Source organism: Topomyia yanbarensis, chromosome 2 (assembly GCF_030247195.1).
Source record: "Topomyia yanbarensis strain Yona2022 chromosome 2, ASM3024719v1, whole genome shotgun sequence".
Taxonomy (NCBI): Eukaryota; Metazoa; Arthropoda; class Insecta; order Diptera; family Culicidae; genus Topomyia; species Topomyia yanbarensis.
In genome coordinates, this window is record NC_080671.1 from 89,783,424 (window position 1) to 89,807,433 (window position 24,010).

At 37.7% G+C, this 24,010-nt stretch overlaps 3 protein-coding genes across 4 annotated transcripts in view; all 3 read left to right on the top strand.

Annotated features, from left to right (window-relative positions):
• The first annotated feature begins 6,899 nt into the window (after window positions 1-6,899).
• On the top strand, window positions 6,900-9,904 carry LOC131678802 (methylcrotonoyl-CoA carboxylase subunit alpha, mitochondrial). Its single transcript, XM_058959130.1, has 4 exons — window positions 6,900-7,098; window positions 7,519-8,071; window positions 8,128-9,345; window positions 9,404-9,904. Exons 1-4 carry the CDS (start codon window positions 7,067-7,069, stop codon window positions 9,686-9,688), a joined length of 2,088 nt encoding a protein of 695 aa, XP_058815113.1. The 5' UTR covers window positions 6,900-7,066; the 3' UTR covers window positions 9,689-9,904.
• Window positions 9,905-13,317: 3,413 nt separating this feature from the next.
• Window positions 13,318-14,641, top strand: LOC131679580 (uncharacterized). The gene is made up of 2 exons (XM_058960319.1): window positions 13,318-13,482; window positions 13,544-14,641. Exons 1-2 carry the CDS (start codon window positions 13,318-13,320, stop codon window positions 14,639-14,641), a joined length of 1,263 nt encoding a protein of 420 aa, XP_058816302.1.
• A 6,165-nt stretch (window positions 14,642-20,806) lies between these two features.
• LOC131678804 (rab3 GTPase-activating protein catalytic subunit-like) overlaps window positions 20,807-24,010 on the top strand; it is a 231,918-nt gene continuing 228,714 nt past the window's right edge. For both annotated transcript variants that reach the window (XM_058959137.1, XM_058959136.1), the window contains exon 1: window positions 20,807-22,455. In XM_058959137.1, the coding sequence (XP_058815120.1) occupies window positions 20,975-22,455 (1,481 nt within the window). In that variant the 5' untranslated portion in view covers window positions 20,807-20,974. The remainder of the gene's footprint in view (window positions 22,456-24,010) is intronic.

The window sequence follows — 24,010 nt, forward strand, 5'->3', positions numbered from 1 at the left end:
TTTCGTAATTTTACAAATTATTCGTAATTTTACAAATTTTTCGTAATTTTACAAATTTTTCGTAATTTTACAAATTTTTCGTAATTTTACAAATTTTTCGTAATTTTACAAATTTTTCGTAACTTCACAAATTTTTCGTAATTTTACAAATTTTTCGTAATTTTACAAATTCGTAATTTTACAAATTTTTTGTAATTTTACAAATTTTTCGTAATTTTACAAATTTTTCGTAATTTTACAAATTTTTCGTAATTTTACAAATTCTTCGTAATTTTACAAATTTTTCGTAATTTTACAAATTTTTCGAAATTTCACAAATTTTTCGTAATTTTACAATTTTTTTCGTAATTTTACAAATTTTTCGTAATTTTACAAATTTTTCGTAATTTTACAAATTTATCGTAATTTTACAAATTTTTCGTAATTTTACAAATTTTTCGTAATTTTACAAATTTTTCGTAACTTCACAAATTTTTCGTAATTTTACAAATTTTTCGTAATTTTACAAATTACCGTAATTTTACAAATTTTTTCGTAATTTTACAAATTTTTCGTAATTTTGCAAATTTTTCGTAATTTTACATATTTATCGTAATTTTACAAATTTCTCATAATTTTACAAATTTTTCGTAATTTTACAAATTTTTCGTAATTGTACAAATTTTTCGTAATTTTACAAATTTTTTCGTAATTTTACAAATTTTTCGTAATTTTACAAATTTTTCGTAATTAAATTACGAAAAATTTGTAAAATTACGAAAAAATTTGTAAAATTACGAAAAATTTGTACAATTACGAAAAATTTGTAAAATTACGAAAAATTTGTAAAATTATGAAAAATTTGTAAAATTACGATAAATATGTAAAATTACGAAAAATTTGCAAAATTACGAAAAATTTGTAAAATTACGAAAAAATTTGTAAAATTACGGTAATTTTACAAATTTTTCTTAATTTTACAAATTTTTCTTAATTTTACAAATTTTTCGTAATTTTACAAATTTTTCGTCTTTTTACAAATTTTTCGTAATTTTGCAAATTTTTCGTAATTTTACCAATTTTTTTAATTTTACAAACTTTTCGTAATTTTACAAATTTTTCGTAATTTTACAAATTTTTCGGAATTTTACAAATTTTTCGTAATTTTAAATTTTTTTCGTGATTTTAAAATTTTTTCGTAATGTTACAAATTTTTCGTAATTTTACAAATTTTTCGTAATTATACAAATTTTTCGTAATTTTACAAATTTTTCGTAATTTTACAAATTTTTCGTAATTTTACAAATTTTTCGTAATTTCACAAATTTTTCGTAATTTTACAAATTTTTCGTAATTTTACAAATTGTTCGTAATTATACAAATTGTTCGTAATTTTACAAATTGTTCGTAATTTAACAAATTTTTCGTCATTTTACAAATTTTACGAAATATTACGAAATTGTACGAAATTTTACGAAATTTTACGAAATTTTGCGAAATTTTCACGAAATTTTACGAAATATTGCGAAATTTTACGAAATTTTACAAATTTTTCGAAAGTTTACAAATTTTTCGAAATTTTACAAATTTTACGGTATTTTACGAAATTTAACGAAATTTTACGAATATTTACAAATTTTAAGGAATATTGCGAAATTTTACAAATTTTTCGAAATTTTACAAATTTATCGAAATTTTACGAAATTTTGCGAATTTTTACAAATTTTGCGAAATTTTACGAAGTTTTACGAAATTTTACAAATTTTACGAAATTTTACAGATTTCACGAAGAGTTTTGTTTTTTCCGTCAGTTTTTTTCTTTGCACTATTTTCCTGCAGTTTCAGAAGTTTTACTAGTTAGACAACTTCAGACGAATTCTCGGTGGTGGAACACGGAATGCTATACGAGAAATAGCTAATTCAGCGTTCCCGAAACGATTTTGGCGTCATTGTGCTGCTCGTACAAGCGGAACGTTTGCCGGGCCTACCGTTGCTGGCTATATTCGGAAGTGACATCAGCGGTCATCGTACAGGAGACACTGCTGGATGGCGGTGAGCTGTTTGCTTCATAGGTCGTCGTACAATGAGAGCAAAATCAACGCCACCTATAGACCCCAGCTGTGGTTACAATATGCATCGTGACTAGCAAGTTCCAGCAGGAAACTGACACTGCCGACGTCCGAATGTATTGCGTTGTCTTCATCATCGTCATCAGAAGCAAAACATCATTCCACAACCTACGCCGATAGGGCCACAACGCAGTGGATGTATCTGCAATTACCGGTGAGGTCGTTCTGATTATATTGTTTCTACTTTCAAATTGTTATGTCATTTTGTCGATAGTGGTAGGTGATTTTGTTCCTTCTAAGTATTTCATTACTTTTTATTTTCACTGTCTATCTGTACGGTTCATTATATGCATTATTACAATATTTGGGCAGTATGGGTGCATCAGGGCATTACACGAACTATGACATGGATTAGGGTACATAAATCGCCTGTTCCTAGTCAAAAGATAATAATGTCTCCACTTACTTCCTAATTCTTCGGAATTATGTCGTTACTGTTAATATTATTATCTGACACGGCACGATAAGTTTAAGAGCGAGAAAAGGCGCTTTAACCTAGGCATATTAGCCAGGGCAAGGTGTAAATACCTCTGTCCCATCCCAAAGGACCAAAGGAGTGACATTAACCTTCTTAGCCAAGTCACTCCCAACGATTTATTATATTCCCTTTAAACTGAAACGGTCGGTACGGTTGTCCTCGTTTCATACTCCTATAAGATTCAAAACAATTCGTTAATTAAATTATTCACTAAATGAATAATTTAATTGCCGTCTAATTTTGAAACATCTTCAAACCGAACTCTGCACAGTAGGCCTGGCCGTTTTAATATTTGCGACATATGAAATTATGCTTCAAATATTAATGTTGACAAGAAAAACACTACAGACTAACTGTGGTGTTTTCCAGGATGCTTTTCAATACTGGCTGTGTAAGGGTTAGAATAGAATAGAATAGAAATTTTACAGATTTCACGAAATTTTACAAATTTCACGAAATTTTGCAGATTTTACAAAATTTTACAAATTTTACGAAAATTTACGAAATTTTGCGAAATTTTACGAAATTCTACAAATTTTTCGAAATTTCACAAATTTTACGAAATTTTACGAAATTTTACAAATTTTACGAAATTTTACAAATTTTACGGAATTTTACAAATTTTACAAAATTTTGTGATATTTCGTAAAATTTCGTAAAATTTCGTAAAATTTTGTAAAATTTTGTAAAATTTCGCAAAATTTTGTAAAATTTCGCAAAATTTTGTAAAATTTGTAAAATTTGTAAAATTTGTAAAATTTGTAAAATTTGTAAAATTTGTAAAATTTGTAAAATTTGTAAAATTTGTAAAATTTGTAAAATTTGTAAAATTTGTAAAATTTGTAAAATTTGTAAAATTTGTAAAATTTGTAAAATTTGCAAAATTTGTAAAATTTGTAAAATTTGTAAAATTTGTAAAATTTGTAAAATTTGTAAAATTTGTAAAATTTGTAAAATTTGTAAAATTTGTAAAATTTGTAAAATTTGTAAAATTTGTAAAATTTGTAAAATTTCGCAAAATTACGAAAATTTCGTGAAATTTTGTTAAATTTCGTGAAATCTGTAAAATTTGTGAAATTTGTAAAATTTCATGAGATCTGTAAAATTTCGTAAAAATTTTACGCAATTTTACGAAATTTTATGAAATTTTGCGAATTTTTACAAATTTTGCGAAATTTTACAAATTTTACAAATTTTACAAATTTTACAAATTTTACAAATTTTACAAATTTTTCAAATTTTACAAATTTTACAAATTTTACAAATTTTACAAATTTTACAAATTTTACAAATTTTACAAATTTTACAAATTTTACAAATTTTACAAATTTTACAAATTTTACAAATTTTACAAATTTTACAAATTTTACAAATTTTACAAATTTTACAAATTTTACAAATTTTGCAAATTTTACAAATTTTACAAATTTTACAAATTTTACAAATTTTACAAATTTTACAAATTTTACAAATTTTACAAATTTTACAAATTTTACAAATTTTACAAATTTTACAAATTTTACAAATTTTACAAATTTTACAAATTTTACAAATTTTACAAATTTTACAAATTTTACAAATTTTACAAATTTTACAAATTTTACAAATTTTACAAATTTTACAAATTTTACAAATTTTACAAATTTTACAAATTTTACAAATTTTACAAATTTTACAAATTTTACAAATTTTACAAATTTTACAAATTTTACAAATTTTACAAATTTTACAAATTTTACAAATTTTACAAATTTTACAAATTTTACAAATTTTACAAATTTTACAAATTTTACAAATTTTACAAATTTTACAAATTTTACAAATTTTACAAATTTTACAAATTTTACAAATTTTACAAATTTTACAAATTGTACGAAATTTTACGAAATTTTACAAAATTTTACGAAATTTTAAGAAATTTTACAGATTTCACAAAATTTTACAAATTTCACGAAATTTTACAGATTTCACGAAATTTTACAGATTTCACGAAATTTTACAAATTTCACGAAATTTTACAAATTTTACGAAATTCTACAAATTTTTCGAAATTTTACAAATTTTACGAAATTTTACAAATTTTACGAAATTTTTCGAAATTTTACGAAATTTTACGAAATTTTACGAAATTTTACGAAATTTTACGAAATTTTACGAAATTTTAAGAAATTTTGCGAATTTTTACAAATTTTGCGAAATTTTACGAAATTTTACAGATTTCACGCAATTTTACAAACTTTACAAAATTTTGCGAATTTTTACAAATTTCGCGAAATTTAACAAATTTTACGAAACTTTACGAAACATTGCGAAATTTTACAATTTTTCCGAATTTTTACAAATTTTTCGAAATTTTACAAATTTTACGAAATTTTGCGAAATTTTACAAATTTCACGAAATTTTAGATTTCACGAAATTCTACAAATTTTTCGAAATTTTACAAATTTCACAAATTTTACGTAATTTTACGAAATTTTACGAAATTTTACGAAATTTTACGAAATTTTACGAAATTTTACGAAATTTTACGAAATTTTACGAAATTTTACGAAATTTTACGAAATTTTACGAAATTTTACGAAATTTTACGAAATTTTACGAAATTTTACGAAATTTTACGAAATTTTACGAAATTTTACGAAATTTTACGAAATTTTACGAAATTTTACGAAATTTTGCGAAATTTTACGAAATTTTGCAAAACTTTACGAAATTTTACGAAATTTTGCAAAATTTTACGAAATTTTAAGAAATTTTGCGAATTTTTCACAAAATTTTACAAATTTCACGAAATTTTACGAAATATTGCGAAATTTTACAAATTTTTCGAAATTTTACAAATTTTTCGAAATTTTACAAATTTTTCGAAATTTTACAAATTTTTCGAAATTTTACGAAATTTTGCGAAATTTTACGAAATTTTACAAATTTTACGAAATTTTGCGAAATTTTACAAATTTTACGAAATTTTACAGATTTTACGAAATTTTACAAATTTCACGAAATTTTACAGATTTCGCGAAATTTTACAAATTTCACGAAATTTTACAAATTTTACGAAATTTTGCGAAATTTTACGAAATTCTGCAAATTTTTCGAAATTTTACAAATTTTACAAATTTTACGAAATCTTACGAAATTTTACGAAATTTTAAGAAATTTTGCGAATTTTTGAAAATTTTGCGAAATTTCGCGAAATTTTACAAATTTTACGAAATTTTACAAATTTTACAGATTTCACGCAATTTGACGAAATTTTACAAATTTTACGAAATTTTACAAATTTTACATACTTGTCTTATTTTAATTTATTCTATTTATTTTGTAACTAACCGAAATTCCCAATCAGTTACTACTAACTAAATTCAAGCTGATACAAGGTAACAATTTGTTCCAGCGAATGTACGACGGCGATCATTATATCGAATTCATCTGCAGCAAAACATGAGCGGATCTGTTAAAATGCTTCTTCTATCTAATAAGGTAGACGCTGAACAAATTAACCCTTTCATGCCCAACTTTTATCTAGTGCATGTATGGTTTCAAAACTGTTTTTCCTTGAAAACAGTGGGATCAATAAACACGAAAAGCCTTTTTTCATAAAGATAGGTGCTTCCCTTGCAGTGCTAGAAGCTGCTCAATTTTTACCTTCTAATGCTCAATGCTATCCTTCTAGAATATTTACAATAGTCCAATTGTGTGGAAAAGGTACCCAATGACAGTCTAAAATGACAAATTTTATTAGTTTTCGAAAATATTGCAACATAACAAAGATATATGAAAAATTCATTTTCTGTCGTCAACATAAACTGTTCCTGGCAGCACTGCTACATCGGAATCCAATCAGACTAATTGCAATAACTTCAGTTCCAGAGCTGATCCTTGCAACTGTTAGTACTCAAATGAAGGTCGATAGTCACATTTATTAGCCTTACTTATTTTTGTGAAGAAATCTTGCCTCAAACAAAAGTTATAGCTGTTTAAAAACGTTGTTGTCCACAAACAACATGGGCATGAATGGGTTAACGGGAATACGGGAAATTGTGTTAGGCGAACCGTTAGTGAAGTCATAAATGATGCACTACCATCACGTATAACAGTCCCATTTGCTATGGATTTCCAATGCAGGTGGGACAGTTATGTCAATCACGGTAGTTATTAGATATCTATAATATATTATATTTGCGCATTCTCTGTCCAACCTTAACCGAATGTATCCGTACTCTATAATGTCACTTAAGCATTATTTAACGCACTACTTGTACAAGTCCCTTAGATACATGCGGACTCGGTTGTCAATAAAATTATTTAATAAGCAAAAGCAAACTGAACTTCACTTTGCGACTAGAAATTACAGACAATAACAAGACTTGCACAACAACGTGGCGCTGGATTTGATTAAATTTTGTTCCCCCAAATACATTTTTTTAAACATCACTAGCAAGTAATCATAATAATCTACTGATAAATCGGTTAAAAATGTTATTCGCAATAAGACAAGCACTCAGTAGGTAAGTTCAAAAGTTTACTAAGCAAGTATTATATAATGTGGATAGTTTTTTTCGCGTTATCAATATTAAAATATAAAAATTTTCTGAAATAGTGACTAAATATTGACAATAATTGGTCAGATTTCTTATGTTGTTTCGGAAATATTTACATAGTTTAAGCTTGAGATAGGTACATGTACAGATTTAAAGTATTTGCTAATCTTGATTACCTTTGTAGCTTTGTAACCTAATAGACTCCCGTGGCACCGACTACTTATGAAATAATATTCCAGAAGTGGTCGGTGCCACTTGGCTTTAGACATTCTCTTTGTACTTTTTCAAACCTATTATATATTCTTCGTTGTAATGAAGCTTGTTATCCAGTGAATCAATATCGCACCATTTACTAAATCTCCGAACAATATTTTTCTTTTTTCACAGATGTCGATACTTTTCTACCGGCCGACGATATGCCGCAAAAACTGTCCAAACTAAACAAATCAACAAACTGCTGATTGCAAACCGGGGCGAAATCGCCTGTCGAGTCATGCGTACTGCCCAGCGCCTAGGCATCCAAACGGTAGCCGTGTTTTCCGATGCTGATGAACGAGCACTGCATGTAAAAATGGCAAACGAAGCATTCAATATCGGACCACCGGCTTCGCAACAATCCTATCTGCGAGGTGACAAGATTCTGGAGGTGGCAAAACGGTCCGGATGCCAGGCAATCCATCCCGGGTATGGTTTTCTCTCGGAGAATGTTGAATTTGCGGATCTATGCCAGAGAGAGCAAGTTATTTTTATAGGACCCCCAGCTAGTGCTATCCGGGATATGGGAATTAAAAGTACGTCGAAGCACATCATGAGCGAAGCAGGTGTGCCGATCATTAACGGTTATCACGGGGAGGATCAGTCTGATGACCGATTGATTCAGGAGGCAAAGAAAATCGGGTTTCCACTCATGATCAAGGCTGTTCGCGGTGGCGGTGGAAAAGTAAGTCTTAATTTATATGTTTAATTTCACTATTAAGCGATTTTTTTTTCTTTAAGGGTATGCGAATCGCTGAAACGGAAGCGGACTTCTTGTCTGCTTTGCAGTCCGCCCGAACTGAGTCTGAGAAAGCATTCGGTGATACAGCGATGCTACTGGAACGATATGTTCGATCCCCTCGCCACGTTGAAGTGCAAGTCTTTGCCGATCATCACGGTAATGCCGTCTACCTGTACGAGCGGGATTGTTCCGTGCAACGGCGTCATCAGAAAATTATCGAGGAAGCCCCTGCTCCAGGTCTATCCGAGGAATTACGCGTCCAGCTAGGCGAGGCGGCAGTCCGCGCAGCTAAGGCCGTTAATTATGTTGGTGCTGGAACGGTTGAGTTCATCCTGGACAAAGAAGATCTTTCTTTTCACTTTATGGAGATGAACACTCGTCTGCAGGTTGAACATCCGATCACGGAAATGATCACCGGAACCGACCTGGTAGAATGGCAAATCAAGGTTGCTTCTGGAGAACCGCTTCCGTTGACACAGGATCAAATCCGCAAGAGAGGACATGCCTTTGAGGCGAGAATCTACGCAGAAGACCCAGCTGGTGGATTCCTTCCTGGAGCAGGTCCCTTGAACTATCTCTCAACACCGGAAGCATCCAGTACTACTCGCGTGGAAACTGGAGTTCGACAAGGTGATGAAGTATCCATCCATTACGATCCTATGATTGCCAAATTGGTTGTCTGGGGAGAAAATCGCTCAAGTGCTCTGCAACTATTGGTTAAACAACTACGGAACTACCAAATAGCAGGTTTACAGACGAACATCAACTTCCTAATCGACTTGGCTAGCCATAGTCACTTTCAAGCCGCTGACGTCCACACCGGATTCATTGAACAGCACATGTCAACTTTGTTTCCAACGAAAACTACATCAGCTATCAAAATTGCTCAAATGGCGTTAGCCTATGTCCTAAACGAGAACGCAAGCACACGAAAGTCTCCGAGCCGTTTAAACCCTTTTGACCTAGAATTGAACTTCCGACCAAATTACACCCCATCGAAAAACATTAAACTTAAAATTGGCGAAACGGAACATCAGGTTGAAGTACAATCTAAAGGAATCGATTATCAGGTTCGAGTTGATAGAGGTCAGTGGTTGCAAGTTAAGGTTACTAGGAAACCACACGAGAACCGTTACCTGTTGCAGACAAATATTGACGGTCATGTACACAGCTTTAATGCAGTGATTGATAATGAATCAATTTCGATGTATGACGATGTAAGGCAGGTTGTGAACTTCGTTAAACAATTGCTTATAACGTAGTTTTTTTTGACAGGATGGACAAACATCAGCTGAAGTGGTTCAACCCAAATTCCTTAACGCTGACAGCGCGATGGGTGGTGTCAACGTAGGTAGCGTCCTGGCACCGATGCCCGGTGTTTTGGATAAGCTTTTTGTCAAACCCGGTGACTTGGTGAAGGTTGGAACTCCGGTAGCGGTTCTGATTGCTATGAAGATGGAACACGTTCTGAAGGCGGCCAAAGAGGGGGTGGTCAAAGCGGTCCTCAATGCCGAAGGTGACAATGTGCGAAAGGGAGCAGTTCTGATTTCGTTCGAATAGATACCAAGACTGACGAGAAACCAAGTTTCGAGTCGGTGCAGTGGTTCGGTTTGGTTGGGTGACATTCTGCCAAATGTGGCGCATTTACAAACAGTGAACAATTGTGCATTTATTAGTGATAGATTTTTTGTTAGATAGGTACTGGACACAGGTAATAAACGCAAAGCGTTGTAATACTAAGTAAATAAAGTAGATTTTTTTATCGATAGCTATAGAGGATTTTTTGATCAATGGAAAATTTCGCCTGAAGTCCCCAAGACGCGCTAAAATTTTTAAAACGTTATTAGTCCTTGCTTTACATTACGACAGACCACCATCAAACTTTCTCTACAACGACCATAACGACAGCAAAATCAAATGGTAACCGGATTGAATCAAGCCACATTCGTTCTAAAAACCAGTACAGCTTATGCAATGATTTAAGCAGCTAATTGCCTTACTCTTCATCGCGCAAATTCTAAGAAAGTGCATACAATTTCGAAATTCAGGCACCTAAGGTTGTGAAAATGAAAACCATTGTAAAACAATTATAAATCGAAAATTATATACCTGCACACTGGCGAGATGGACCGTGATCGGCTTTAGCCGTCTGACAGACAACCTGATGCTCAGTTCCTTCGCGTTTTTGTTTTGTTTCAATTTTTCTAAACATTATACAACTGTCAAAAGTGGTACCCGTCTTTGCACCGTTTCGAATTCCACCGTTATATGTTTGAAAATACAAAGCAGAGATGCCAAACATATTTGTTCGCATAGTAGATACAGAACACTACACGGAAACAACCGTAAGCAAACTAAAATTTATTTAAAGAATTGATTAATAGCAGTGAAAAATTAATAGGAAGGAGTAGCAGGAGAGAAGAGGAGGTGAAATCAGGAAAGTTTCGACATTGGAAGAAGGAGGATACTATTTAAGTAAGTTTGTTATAAAAATAATTAAAACTATAATAAATAACTTAATTTGCAGTTTTTGAGCTGCTGCTGATAGTGCTGCTACAAAAATATAGTTTCTGGTTCATCCGAACAAACTCAAAAATTAAATATCGAGATTTCGGATAACCTCAATCACGATGAGCGAATCGAACATGGATTTCACTATGACTCCGTGTGAAGCTTGCGGGAAGGTATCAACGCAGAACGAGGAGATGATTGCCTGTGACAGCTGTGAGCGCTGGTATCACTCCCGTTGCGTGAAAGTTACAGTGGCGACAAAAAAGGACACGAAATGGTTCTGTCCCGAAGATGGTTGCCAAGCAGTTTCCCAATCTTACCAGAAGCAGAAGAAGGCAAACCGTTCGAAGAAGAATACGGAGGAATCGGACCGATCGAGCGCGAAATCCCTCGAGCGTCAACCTCCGACCTTGCCTCCATCCGTTGCTGCAAAAATCAGAGCAATGGAAGCGGAGAAGAAGCGTTTGGAGGAGGAAATGGATGCGGAATGTTTGTTGCGGGAAAAGGAGATTGAAATGAAGAACGCTTTGAAGGAAAGAAGGATGCGTTTAGACCGTGCGCTGCGCGAAAAGGAGCTGCAGAAAGACCGAGAGCTTCGTGAACGGGAGATCGAGGAAAAAAGCCTTCAACATCAAAGCGAACTGCAGGAGAAGAAGGAACATCTTTGTCACATAAGGAAGATGGAAGAGATCCATCAGGATCAGATGTCCTTCGTAGAGGAACAGTTGAAGGAAGCGTTAATGGTGAACAGCGGACAGAAAACAAAATCGGTCGCTGATCCCCAAGAAGGATTTTCCGGAGCATCCGGCGGAAAATCTACCCAGTTGCGTCCTCCGGCGTTCGGCAAATTGACGGAAGTTAATCTGAAGATGTTTGTGCAGAACGCCGAGGGCACCAGTGATGAAGAAAATCGGTCGGATATTACAGACGGCGACGAGGGCTGTGACGACGAAAACGGCGAAAGACACCGGAGGCCAATAGTTGATACAACTCCATACGGGCTGGGGCAACAGCGTGCCGGACCAAGCAGGGCTCAATTGGCTGCGAGAAGTGGGCTTACAAAGAAGCTTCCAGCATTCTCGGGGAAACCAGAAGAGTGGCCTCTCTTTTTCGGCGCCTATCAAGCATCCAATGAAGCCTGTGGATATTCTGATGTGTAAAATCTGGTGAGATTTCAAGACTGTCTAAAGGGTTCAGCACTGGAGTCCGTCCGAGGCCAGCTTCTTCTTCCAAAGTCGGTCCCACGAGTAATCGCAAAACTCCGCCAGCTTTATGGACGCCCAGAACAGTTGCTGCAAAGCCACCTTGAAAAGGTACGCAGGCTCGAGCCACCAAAAGCTGAAAAGCTAGCCAGTTTCATACCGTTCGGCAATGCGGTCGAGCAACTGTGCGAACACTTGGAAGCAGCGGAACTCACGCTCCACTTGGTGAATCCGATTCTCATCCAAGACTTGGTCAGCAAACTTCCGGACGGGGAAAAGCGTCAATGGGTGCAGTATAAGCGAAAGAAGAATCTAGTTACACTTCGAACGTTTACGGATTTTATTTCGAGAATCGTGGCAGATGCTTGTGAGGCGAATGTCTCTTTCGAGTACAAACCGGATGCAAGGTTTGCCGCAGGTACGAGTGGAAGAAGCAAACCGAAGGAGAAGGCAGCACTCTATAGCCACTCCGAGGTAGAGTGTTCCAGCGCTGACGGGTCCAATCGGGCGCAGCAAAAGCCGTGCAAGGTTTGTCATCGAACTGACCATCGTGTGAGATTCTGCCAAGACTTCAAGGACTTGTCGTACGGCGATCGCATGAAAGTAGTGACAAGATGGAAGCTGTGCAAAGTTTGCCTCAACGAACACGGTGGTCAGTGTCGTTTTAAGATTCGTTGCAATGTGGGTGACTGTAGGGAGCTGCACAATCCACTAGTTCATCCAGTCACAAGCGTGGTCGGCATGAGCGCACACATTCTCTCGAGCAGCACGGTGCTGTTTCGGATGGTTCCGGTGCAGGTACATTGCGGAGGAAGATCAGTGACAGTACTTGCCTTTCTGGATGAGGGAGCATCAGTTACTTTGATCGAGAACAAGCTGGCAAATCGGTTGGGACTTGTAGGCGTGCAGGAGAAACTCACCATCAAGTGGACGGCAGACGTCACACGTGTGGAGAAAAGCTCTAGGCGGATGAGCGTATGGACTTCGGCGGTTGGTGAGACAAGCCGTGACAAGTTCTTGCTTCATTCTGTTCGTACGGTCGAGAGGATGCTGCTGCCTCATCAAACGTTGAATGCCGAAGAGTTGTCGGCGAAATACGAACACATACGAGGCCTGGCAATCTCATCGTATGATGGCCGTCCGGAAATATTAATAGGGTTTAACAATATCCATTCGTTTGCCCCGATAGAAGCGAAAGCCGGAACTACAAACGAGCCGATCGCAGTTCGCTGCAAGCTCGGCTGGACAATTTACGGACCGAGACAAGCAGATTCAGCGCTGACAGGATGCTATCTAGGGTATCATCAAGAGGTATCCAATGAAGCAATTCATGACCTTCTAAAGAGTCACTATGCGTTAGAATAATCGGTGGTGAGTGTACAGCAGGAATCGGTTGAAGACCAACGGGCTCGTTCGATATTATAGCGTACCACGAAACGCGTGGGTAATCACTTTGAGACCGGACTTCTCTGGAAGATGGACGACGTGCATTTTCCGGATAGCTATCCCATGGCTCTCAAGCGGACGAAGCAGCTAGAAAGAAAGTTGGAGAAATCACCGGAATTGTACCAAAACATCCGGGATCAGATTAAAAGGTACCTGGAGAGTGGATATGCTCATCTAGCCACAGAATCAGAGCTGGTTGGCACCGAATGTGACAAAGTGTGGTATCTTCAAATGGGGCCGTGGTCCACCATTACAGAATGATGCGGAATGGAAGAACGGTTCGTATTTCCTGTATCAATCGCGCGATCAGTGGCCATGCACTGGGCGAATAGATGAGACGAATGAAGAAGCGCGAGGAGTCGTGCTATGTCATGCGGTGGTCGACGCTGCAGCTGTTTCTCGATGGGTAAAGCTGGTTAGAGTGACTGCAACGGCAGTGCGCTTTATTGCCAACATTCAGCGTAAGAAAGCCGGGTTACCAACCGTTACATCCAAGGCCACGAAGATCCAGCACAGACACATAAAGGCTGAGTACTTGACTGTTCAGAAGCCACTTCAGCAGGAGGAACTGAGAGAGGCCGAAACCATTCTGTGGAAGCAGGTGCAATTTGACAGCTTTCCGGACGAGATGAGTGCGTTGATGAAAAACCTGCAGCATAAACCAGGTCTGCCACTTGCAAAAATTGAAAAATCTAGTTGCCTCTACAAGTTGTCGCCGGTGCTTGATGCAGAGGGTGTGTTGAGAGTACGAGGCAGGCTGGAAAAGAACGAGTCAATCCCGTTCGACAAAAGGTATCCGATAATTCTGTCCAGGAAGCACGAAATAACAAAAAAGTTGATCCTGCATTTCCACGAGAAGTACGGCCATGCGAATCGAGAAACCGTTTTCAACGAATTGCGGCAGAAGTTTTGGATACCAAATGCTCGCGCTGCAATACAGCAAGTGAGAAAAGAATGCGTGTGGTGCAAGGTGAATCGCTGTGTACCTCGCATTCCTATGATGGCACCACTGCCGGTTCAACGCATCACCCCTCACTTGCGTCCCTTTAGTGCAGTGGGTGTTGATTACCTGGGTCCTGTCGAGGTCACAGTGGGGCGTAGGAAAGAGAAGAGGTGGATCACTGTCTTCACGTGCATGGCGATAAGGGCCGTACACCTGGAGATAGTTCACAGCTTGACTACGCAATCTTGCTTGATGGCTATCCGACGATTTGCATGCAAGCGAGGAGCTCCGGAACAAATTTTTTCGGACAATGCTACCTGTTTCCATGGGGCGGACATAGTGATGAAGAAAGCGATGGAAAAGATTAACAGTGAGTGCGCTGAAAAGGTCTCATCGACTGCAACCGCATGACTCTTCAATCCTCCTGGGACACCACATATGGGCGGTGTTTGGGAACGGATGGTGCGATCCATCAAAGAGGCTCTGCGTGTGCTAGATGATGGCCAAAAGCTAACGGACGAAATCCTTTCAACAACGTTGGCTGAAGCTGAGGATATCATTAACACTCGTCCATTGACATATATCCCACAAGAATCAGCCGAGGAAGAAGCTATAACCCCCAACAATTTTCTCCGTGGAACGGTGACGAGTGCGGACGTGCGAATGGGAGACTCTGTGGGCATCGCAGATGCTCTACGAAATAATTACAAGCGGTCACAGTATCTCGCCAACAGATTATGGGAACGTTGGTCGAAGGAATATCTACCAACTCTGAATCATCGACCAAAGTGGATAGAAGATCGAAAGCCATTGCAAGTTGGAGATTTAGTGTTCGTGGTTGATGGGAAGAATAGGAAGAACTGGGTACGAGGAAGAATACAAGAAGTAGTCAGAGGAGCGGATGGAAGGATTCGTCAAGCGGATGTAAGAACTGCGGATGGGAAGGTGCATAGGCGTGCGGTGGTGAATTTGGCGGTGTTGGAGATTCAGGATGGTAAATCCGGGAATTCCGGAGAAATTTCCGGATGTTACGGGCTGGGGTATGTTGACACCGCTGGGCAGTCACTGTAGGCAGTCGGTAATACCGCAGTCGGCAAGACAGCCGAACCCATGTCATGTGAGGAAAGAAAAAGAAAAAAAAAGTTGAATCAAAACAAACTAAGAAATTGTGCGTGAGGAAAATAGTCGGAGAATAAACTTTTTTATTGCGAAAAATTAAGTTTAAGTGAAGTAAATTCGAAGATTTAGTTGTAGAGCAGTCTACTCTCTGTACTACTGTCGCCGTACGTGAATTTGGACGGCTAGCAAATTGTAAGTTGTGATCTGAAAAAAATAAACAAAAGCAATAAATTATAAAATTATCAGGATAGTGCAGCAAGAAGAGGCTTAGAGGAGATTAAATCCGCTGAATATTTTATCTCGCCACCCGAATATCTGTCGTCGTTCGCTGAGTCGGACGACAAGCAAACCGTAAGCAAACTAAAATTTATTTAAAGAATTGATTAATAGCAGTGAAAAATTAATAGGAAGGAGTAGCAGGAGAGAAGAGGAGAAGGTGAAATCGGGAAAGATTCGACATTGGAAGAAGGAGGATACTATTTAAGTAAGTTTGTTATAAAAATAATTAAAACTATAATAAATAACTTAATTTGCAGTTTTTGAGCTGCTGCTGATAGTGCTGCTACAAAAATATAGTTTCTGGTTCATCCGAACAGAGTGAAAAACTCTTATTTTTACCAAATTTTTTTTCTGTGTACCGCACAAGGAAATGAAAATACATCAAAATTCAGTACAGGTTTAGATAATTTGTGCATTCTAATTAGTAAGAATACATCAGCCAATAATGACCATTGTGTTGGTGGCTAAAAGGAACAAAAATGATTCGTCGCTATGAAACGACGATAGAGGATTATTTTTTTGCTTTTTTTATTTGGCCTATTTGACAGATATATCCCGGAATCAAAACAATGATGTTCCTACCACTGATGCCAGCGACAATCCTAATCTAGTGTTCTGTATCTACTGTTCGCATTTTTTGTTTCAGAAAAGCATGTAAGCGAAAGTAGAAAATCAAATCGAATACTCACACAAAAGAATAGCATTCGACAATTTTTTTTGAACTATTTCCAAACTATTTATATAACACTCATCATGTTGAGAATAATGGTGCTATAAATAAATCGCTTTTATAAACGTATTTTACCAACCTGAATCGGCTTTTTTTAAACGCACAGATAAAAAATTTCTTGTAAAATTATGCTAACTATGCTGCACATAAGGGGAACGCGACTAATAGTGTAAACAGCGGCTCGTGTAGGTATGTGTATAACCAAATACATATACCCAGTCACCACCTTACACACTGTAGCAAACCCGCTACTACTGTAGACACATTCTATCTACTACTGTAGACAAAATCTATCCCAGCATTCGAAAGGCAAACAGAGATGAACAGCAGCAATCCTCATTGATTGATGCTAATCGTCGACAGGTTTTCAGTGGTGATCTTACGGGGCTTTACTTTTGTCGGTTCTCAAGGCAAAGAGGGACAAGTCTGTCTTTGCCAGGAGACATGCTGTGGACTTGAGTGATTCGTAGTCATGTTGCCTAAGCTCGACCCCCATCAACAGAAGACAAAAGTTAAGCCCGTAAGATATTAAGCCTGTTCTAATGACCCTGCCACTTCTAGTTTTCCGATCTGTATACTTCATATCCATGCTCTCCCTTGAGTACTATGGCTCTAAATTTTCATAACTTTCCCTACCCAGTAATCTCTAGCTAATTGAACGTCGTTAAAGTGTAAATGCATTTTAATTTTGAATATTTTGTGAAGCGGAAACAAAATGCGTCGACATTTTATTTCAAAAACATAAAATTATTTGAGAAATACAGCTGAAGCCGTACAATCTCCGCAGTCTATGTGCGGCAGGTTTTTCCAGCCCTGTGGTGCATACGTTACTTGTCTGGCTGAAGATAATAGAAAAGAGTAACGAAATGATTGAACACACTATGTTTAAAACTCCCATTGATATTAAAAAATACCAAAAGTTTTGCTGTTTCTATATGAAAACACATCGTTTAGTAATTCTCAATTTCTGTATCACAGAGAACAGGCATCCATGATCGAACAAAAATATTTAAAAAACGTGTGTAAACATTTGAATTAAAATACGCTGAACACTAGCGCCGACAAACCAACCTATCCCAACTATCCGTCAAATCCATTCCGGAACTGGTTCGAAATCCTGAATGGATTCAGTATGGAATCTTGCTCAAAGAAAACAACCGATTCCGACTCTATCGGTTGATGCATTTGAGCTGGAATTCATGCTGGAAGTCCGAACCGGTTCCGGACTAGTTTGACTGGGTAGAGGAATACCCGCTGTCAATTCCGTCGAACGCAGCCACAAAAAACATGACGATAGTAGCGCACCTGGTTTGGATATCCCAACTACCTTCGAAACCGTTAGAGATTTTACACAAGTTGAATGCTGAAGCTGAACGTCTGTTCTCTGTGTATGTATTTTTGTCATTAGCTTATTTGTTGATATTCTGCTCATATGATCATTATTATTTGGAAATCGACTTTTCCTGTTTCAAAATCCATCGCAGGCATAGAAACAATCCTTTTGCTGACAATTTGGCAATTTAATTGTCAACTTGACAATATAGTCCCCGAATTTTCAGTAATTCAGCAACGATTATTGAAAATTTGGTTATTGCGCAGTTAGATTGACAAATTAATAGCTTAATGTTCCGCAAAGAGAATACGTCAAATTATCGACGTTAAATTGCTGAGCTTTCAGCATCACGGACCACTGAATATTTATCACCATATTTTAGGTTGATAGGGTTTGGAAGTGGAAGTCGTTTTCGTTGTGTACTTAATGAATATTTAGCAACGATATGTTCTGTCCACCACACATGTACATTTGATGAAAACTTACATCTACACTTTTATATTCATTGATTAAACAAGTAACACAGAGTAACGCCACTAGTCGCGACGATAAATAAAAAGTAAAATATACTCGCTTTTACTTGCGGCGACTGTTTCAGTACGGTCATGTCTACTTTTCACTCTACAAGAAAGAAACACAAACAAATATTTAATTACCATATTTTTCATTGAATTGCCAACATATTTGAAATGAAATTTGAAAAAAATCCGCCTTCGAGCTACCTTTACTTTATTTGTAATATTTTAGTTATTTAAACTTGACAAACAAAACCTATTAGGAACGAAAATATAGCGGTGTCCGAAAAAAAATTAGACCAAAGATATACGAGTGTTTGGATACTATTAATTTTATACTTTTAAGTAAACTTTTACAAAGGAACCTTTTTCAGCACGCAAAATGGATAATTCTTAGACAACTAAAATAACTAGATCATGGAATCGTTGAAAAACCATTAAACTGTATATTAGTTATCGAAGAATTGTTTCGAGTTCCTCTCATCAGAATCCGTCACTAACTTAGTGACAGGACCAAACTAGCGCCCGATTGACGCTAGCTCCCTAATACTTATAAAACAATTTGTGTTTCTGAGAAAAAACTTCAGTCCTGCATGTTATCCTGCAGGAAAAGGAGCTCTGATTTAAGCAAATGAGAATTAATGAACCGAAACTTGGTATGACTTAGTAAACCAATGCAATAAGTACTAGCCTATGCTATATTTTTCCTTAGTGGAGATAATTTAGGTAAAAACTATTTTTTCTCCACTAAGGAGAAAATTGTTTTAAATCACATTTGCGCCTTATGGCACAAAACCGAGGTATAAAACCGACGCAACATTTCATGTGGCTTCAAATACAATAAGCTGATGTTGCGAAAGTGACGGATGAAATAATAGCTCGAATTTTATATTCGCATTTATGAGCAGAAATGTAATATCGTGTGATATTAATAATGTTTGCGAATAATATAGCAGATTTATTTATAAATTTTGTATTTTAACAATTTTTGCAGATAAATGTTATGGTACCTTTTGAACAATACACTGATTTTGTGCCCTCTCGCATAAACCCTTATTAGCGAGACGTTAGCTTATAGTTCATGTGGGTGAACCCTTTTGATTACAGCAAATGAATATGTGCCGTTTATTTTAATTATTTTCTCGATGTTAGGATGATTTTGGACCCGAGTATAGTTTTTCATTGAGAAAAGGGCCCAGAACAGAATTATGTTTTGTTGTTTAGCGTTTATGAACCATTAATTTTTGAGGGAAAGTGAAAGAAAACAAAACAAGTTATTTTGCTTATGAGTCTTTTCAAAAATTTAAAATTTTGTGAAGGAATATGTTTTAGAATTGACTGATTTATGGTATGTATAAAGCATTGTTAGTGTCCATTTGAAGTAAAGATTTTCCGGAATTGTTTACGTTTTGTATCCCACACTACTTTTACAATAAACGGTAAGTTACGGCGGGCAGCCTAGAATAATGTTTCAATAGCCTACTCATTGCCAGCATCTAGTTTAACCACAGATAACAAACGTTTAGGCTCGATTTGAATCGTGTGTAAATACCCGCTACTGAAATTCAGAATAAATCAGACGTCTGAAACACGTTTGGCAAACGTTTGTAGATGGCGCAGTGATCGATACAATGCAGTTAGAGTACAGCTGTCAAACACGTGTAGCAAACAGTTGCGCAGATGGCAATAGTGAAACTGATTCACTGATTCTGATACAAAAAAGTGCTCGAAAAATAGAACTGCATCTCAGCATTGCGATCAATCTGTTTTAGTCGGTGATGTAAAATAGAACATCCCATACACAGAAAACTTGCATTACCTAGCAGTAGGTAATTTTAAATCTGTGCATCCAAAAGAGATTATAACTACTAGAGGTCACATGTCGCTGCTAACACTGAAAATTTATCATCTCGCTCTCACATATGCTAGGCCCATTAATTTGACACCGCTTGCCCTGGGTACACACATGTCAAAGTAATGGGATACAACATGCTAGAGCGAGACCCCTTGTTTCAGTCCGTGAATACATGGAGACAGTAGCGCTTTGCTCTCTCTAGTAGTTATAATCTCTTTTGTGCATCCCTAATAAACATCTTATGATCCAAGAGCCTAACGACCTGTTCAGGGTATCATCCAAACAATATGTGGAATCGTTGGACTATATGGGTTAAAGTTCGGGTTTAATTTTTTTTATTAGGGATCCCACTTCCTCCAACGAAAAATGAAAGAGAGGGAGTCCAAATTTACCCAAAAATAATGAGATATTCCCCAAAGCCGACTAAACTTCATCCCATTAATTTCGAGTAAAAAAATCAGTCCCTCTCCCTCCTTTTCCAGCAGTGAAATAAGGACAGCAAATTAAAATTACCTACTGGTAGGTAATGGATTTTAAGTGTGTAGATAGAATACATCAGCGTCGCGAACAGTTTACGGTTGGCTACCCTATACCTCTCTAAACGATGTCATCGAAAATTTACAAGACTGTTCACTATAAATCCTATTCGATTTTCCGGTGTGTGGTGTAACTGTCCGAACGCCCTCACTAACACAGACACTTTATTGGGATTTTTACCAGTCACATGTTTTGCGTCATATTTGTTTTTTTATCCCTTTATGTGCCTATGTTCTACACAAAAACAGTATTCAGTTGCTGATAGCGCAAGTCGTTCTGAAAACTCGTCGGGTTTCGGTTTCTTAAAGCGTCAAATCACGTTTGTTGTGTTTTGTCAAATTGTGCCGTGTTTATTATACCATTAATTTTGGCTACAATGCTCAACGAGGAAGTGGATGATACGGAATTCTTCCAGCAGGATTTCACAACTGCCTCAGAGTGGGAAATTTTCAACGCCCGCTTGGAGGAAATCTTTCACGAATGGAAACTTTCTTACGGGCTGGCGGAGAACCGAGGCCATCTGGAGCGTAACCAGCTATCGCTTTGCGATTGGACCATCGCCAAGGAGCAGCTAAAATTTGCTGATGTGCAGCTGGACGTCGTTCGTTACAAGGCAAACGTTCCGGAAGGCGAATTGCGAACCGGAAGCGATGGGGAAGCAGCCGAATGTCAAGCGTTTGTTGATTTGATGGCGAACGAGAATGATTATTGTATCGTTGATCAGAAGGTTGATGGACAGTTGCACTCGTTAGCTCAGTGGTACGGATTGAGAGAGTTTGTCGTTGTCGTGCCGGTCAAGGGTTCTATCACCAACGAAAGCCAGATAAGAATTTTGATGAGTTCGATTCATATTGCTGTTGCGGAGAGTAACTGCGATGTTCCAGTATTTGTTCAGGCCTTGGACAAAGTTCAGAATGTTTTCCTTGGAGTTTGTGAGTCCGGTTCAATCAGACTTTCGTTTGATATTGTTCATTTGAATATTATCCCGCCGACGTGTAAGTATTTGTCGGGTCTGCTGGATGTATTTAAAGGAAAGGTAGTGGTTCCTTACATGGATCCGGTTGCAGTATCCGTACGCTTTACTTATTCACTGACGAAATTTTTGAACTCATCGTACGTTGTCTCTAAAATGATTCCCTTTTCGGAAAATAACGGTAATGAGGAAACAGTTGCCGGTTCCAATATATCGCTGCCGTTTGGAGTTGCAATAGACCCTGTTTCGGAATTGGTTCTTCATTGTACGTGGCCTCATGTGGCGGATAACGTAGTAATCGATTCTCAAACCTATTCGGATTTTGATCCTCTCACGGCACCGAACTGGAGCATTCGAGCTCGTTTCGAAGATACTCCGGTTTGCTATATGGCGGAATGTATCCAGGAATTTCTGCAGATATCGGATTCCAGACGTGCCATAACGGAGTACTTTCCGGAACTGGCCTACGGAGTAAGTCAGAACATTGAAGGTCCCAAAGCTTTGGAGCGTCTAACGGAATCGAAGATTCCAACTTTTTCCTCCGTTATTCCTGGAATTTCTTCCGCTGGAACCGCAACCGGTAGAAAGAATGCCAAACTTGAAGGCCCCCTCAACGACGAATTGCTGAAGGATATGCTCTACTATATGTTCCCGGATGCACAGCAGAATGCATTGCACGAGTACAACATTCCGCAACTGGGTCAGAGTGAGTTCGATCCGTTAAAGATCAAGTCGGCTCATCCCGATTCGCTGGTGCATCGGCTGACAATCCTGCTGGCTGTGTGCAATTCTTACTTTGGTGGAAAACGAGCTGTGGCGCAACTGTGGGCCGAGTTTGCCCAGGAGATGCGGTATCGAGTGGAGCGCTGCATTCAGATTCCAGGGTGAGTAGATTTTGCTTTTGTACGAAATTTAAAATGCCGTTCGCTGCCTAATATGCAATATTCCAAAACAGGTATTTGAGAAAAATCGATTGTTGATAAAAAGTACATCGTAAAAAAGTACATCGAAAAAACATGACAATTAAAACTTTTTTTCTAAGATTACGAAGAATCTCTTACCAGATTGTGCAGGTGTACGCAATAGTTTTCCAAAGGTTTGAAATATCGATGATCTTCAAGCTGAGGAAAGATCCTTCCGTCAAGAGCTTGACCAACCTCGAGCTCGTTGTTAATTCCTTGGGCAGCGAAGTGAACGTGAGAGCCCTGTCGCAGTAAGCCATAGTCGAGAGCAAGGGTCTGGACGAGATAACGACCGTAGAAGAACTTAGGGATGCACTGATCGAACAGTGCAAGCTATCCGTACCGGTGACTATCCGGATTTGGAAATCGCATGAAGGGACTCAAACGACGGCGATTCGACTACTGGTGATCGTTGCCAACAAGCTGGTAAAGACCGGCAAGATAAAAGTCGAATGGTCGGTGTGCTCGTTGAGAATCGCTCCACAAGTTACCAAGCAGATGGAGCGCTGCTTCAGGTGCTTGGACCTCGGACATCAGGCGAGGAACTGTAAGGGGTATGTTGCTGGAGACTGCATGAAGCAACCAAGGTGCATGATCTTTAAACTTGAAGACGGAAACGACCACATGATGGGAGGCTTCTTATGCCCAGAGTACAAAAAGGCAATGACAGGCCATGATAGAGATAACCCAGCTTAATCTCAATCAATGCGCGATTGCATAGCCACTGTTGTGGCAGTCGACAACAGAAACGAAGTGCAATGTTGCAATTATCGCAGAGCCGTATCATAGTCCTCCCGATAATGGTACCTAGATGGTGGATAGTGCAGGGATGGCTTCAATCCAAGTGATGGACGGTTCCCATATCCAAAAGATAGCACACACGAAGGCGCTGTCGGCTAGAAAGCCGCTGTGAAACTCTTCGTCGGTGTAGACTAGGTCCACCGTCGGGGATCAGTTGAGTAGTACGCGACGTAGCACCGGGTTCGCGTCATCGGTACGTCAGGCTACACCTGAATCGGCTGACCGACCTCGACACCCTACCGAGTAGCTCGTGAGCAGGCAAAATCCACCGCCGGGGATTAGAGCGAGTTGACCGCGTCGAATAGCTAGAAGTGGGTCGTTGAAGCTCAACCCGGAATCGTTGGACAGATCTCAGCATCTACTGACTTGCCCGCTTAGTAGGCTAGGCCCATCGCCGGGGACTAGATCGAGTAGATCGGGATGAGGCGGGGAGGTAAATGTAGATTCAGCACCGCGTACAAACCTACAGAATCGTGACGGAAGCGAAGCACCGGTACCGAGAGAAATTCCGTTGCCGGGGAGCTCTCAGCTGGAGTAGGGTAGTTCACCGCCGGATAATATCCTAGTAGATCTTGATAAAGCTGGGAGCTAAATGGCTCAAGTAAGTGGGTATCGGTGTCAGTAGAAATTACTCCGTCGGGGAACTATCTGTCGGAGTAGGGTGGGTTCACCATCG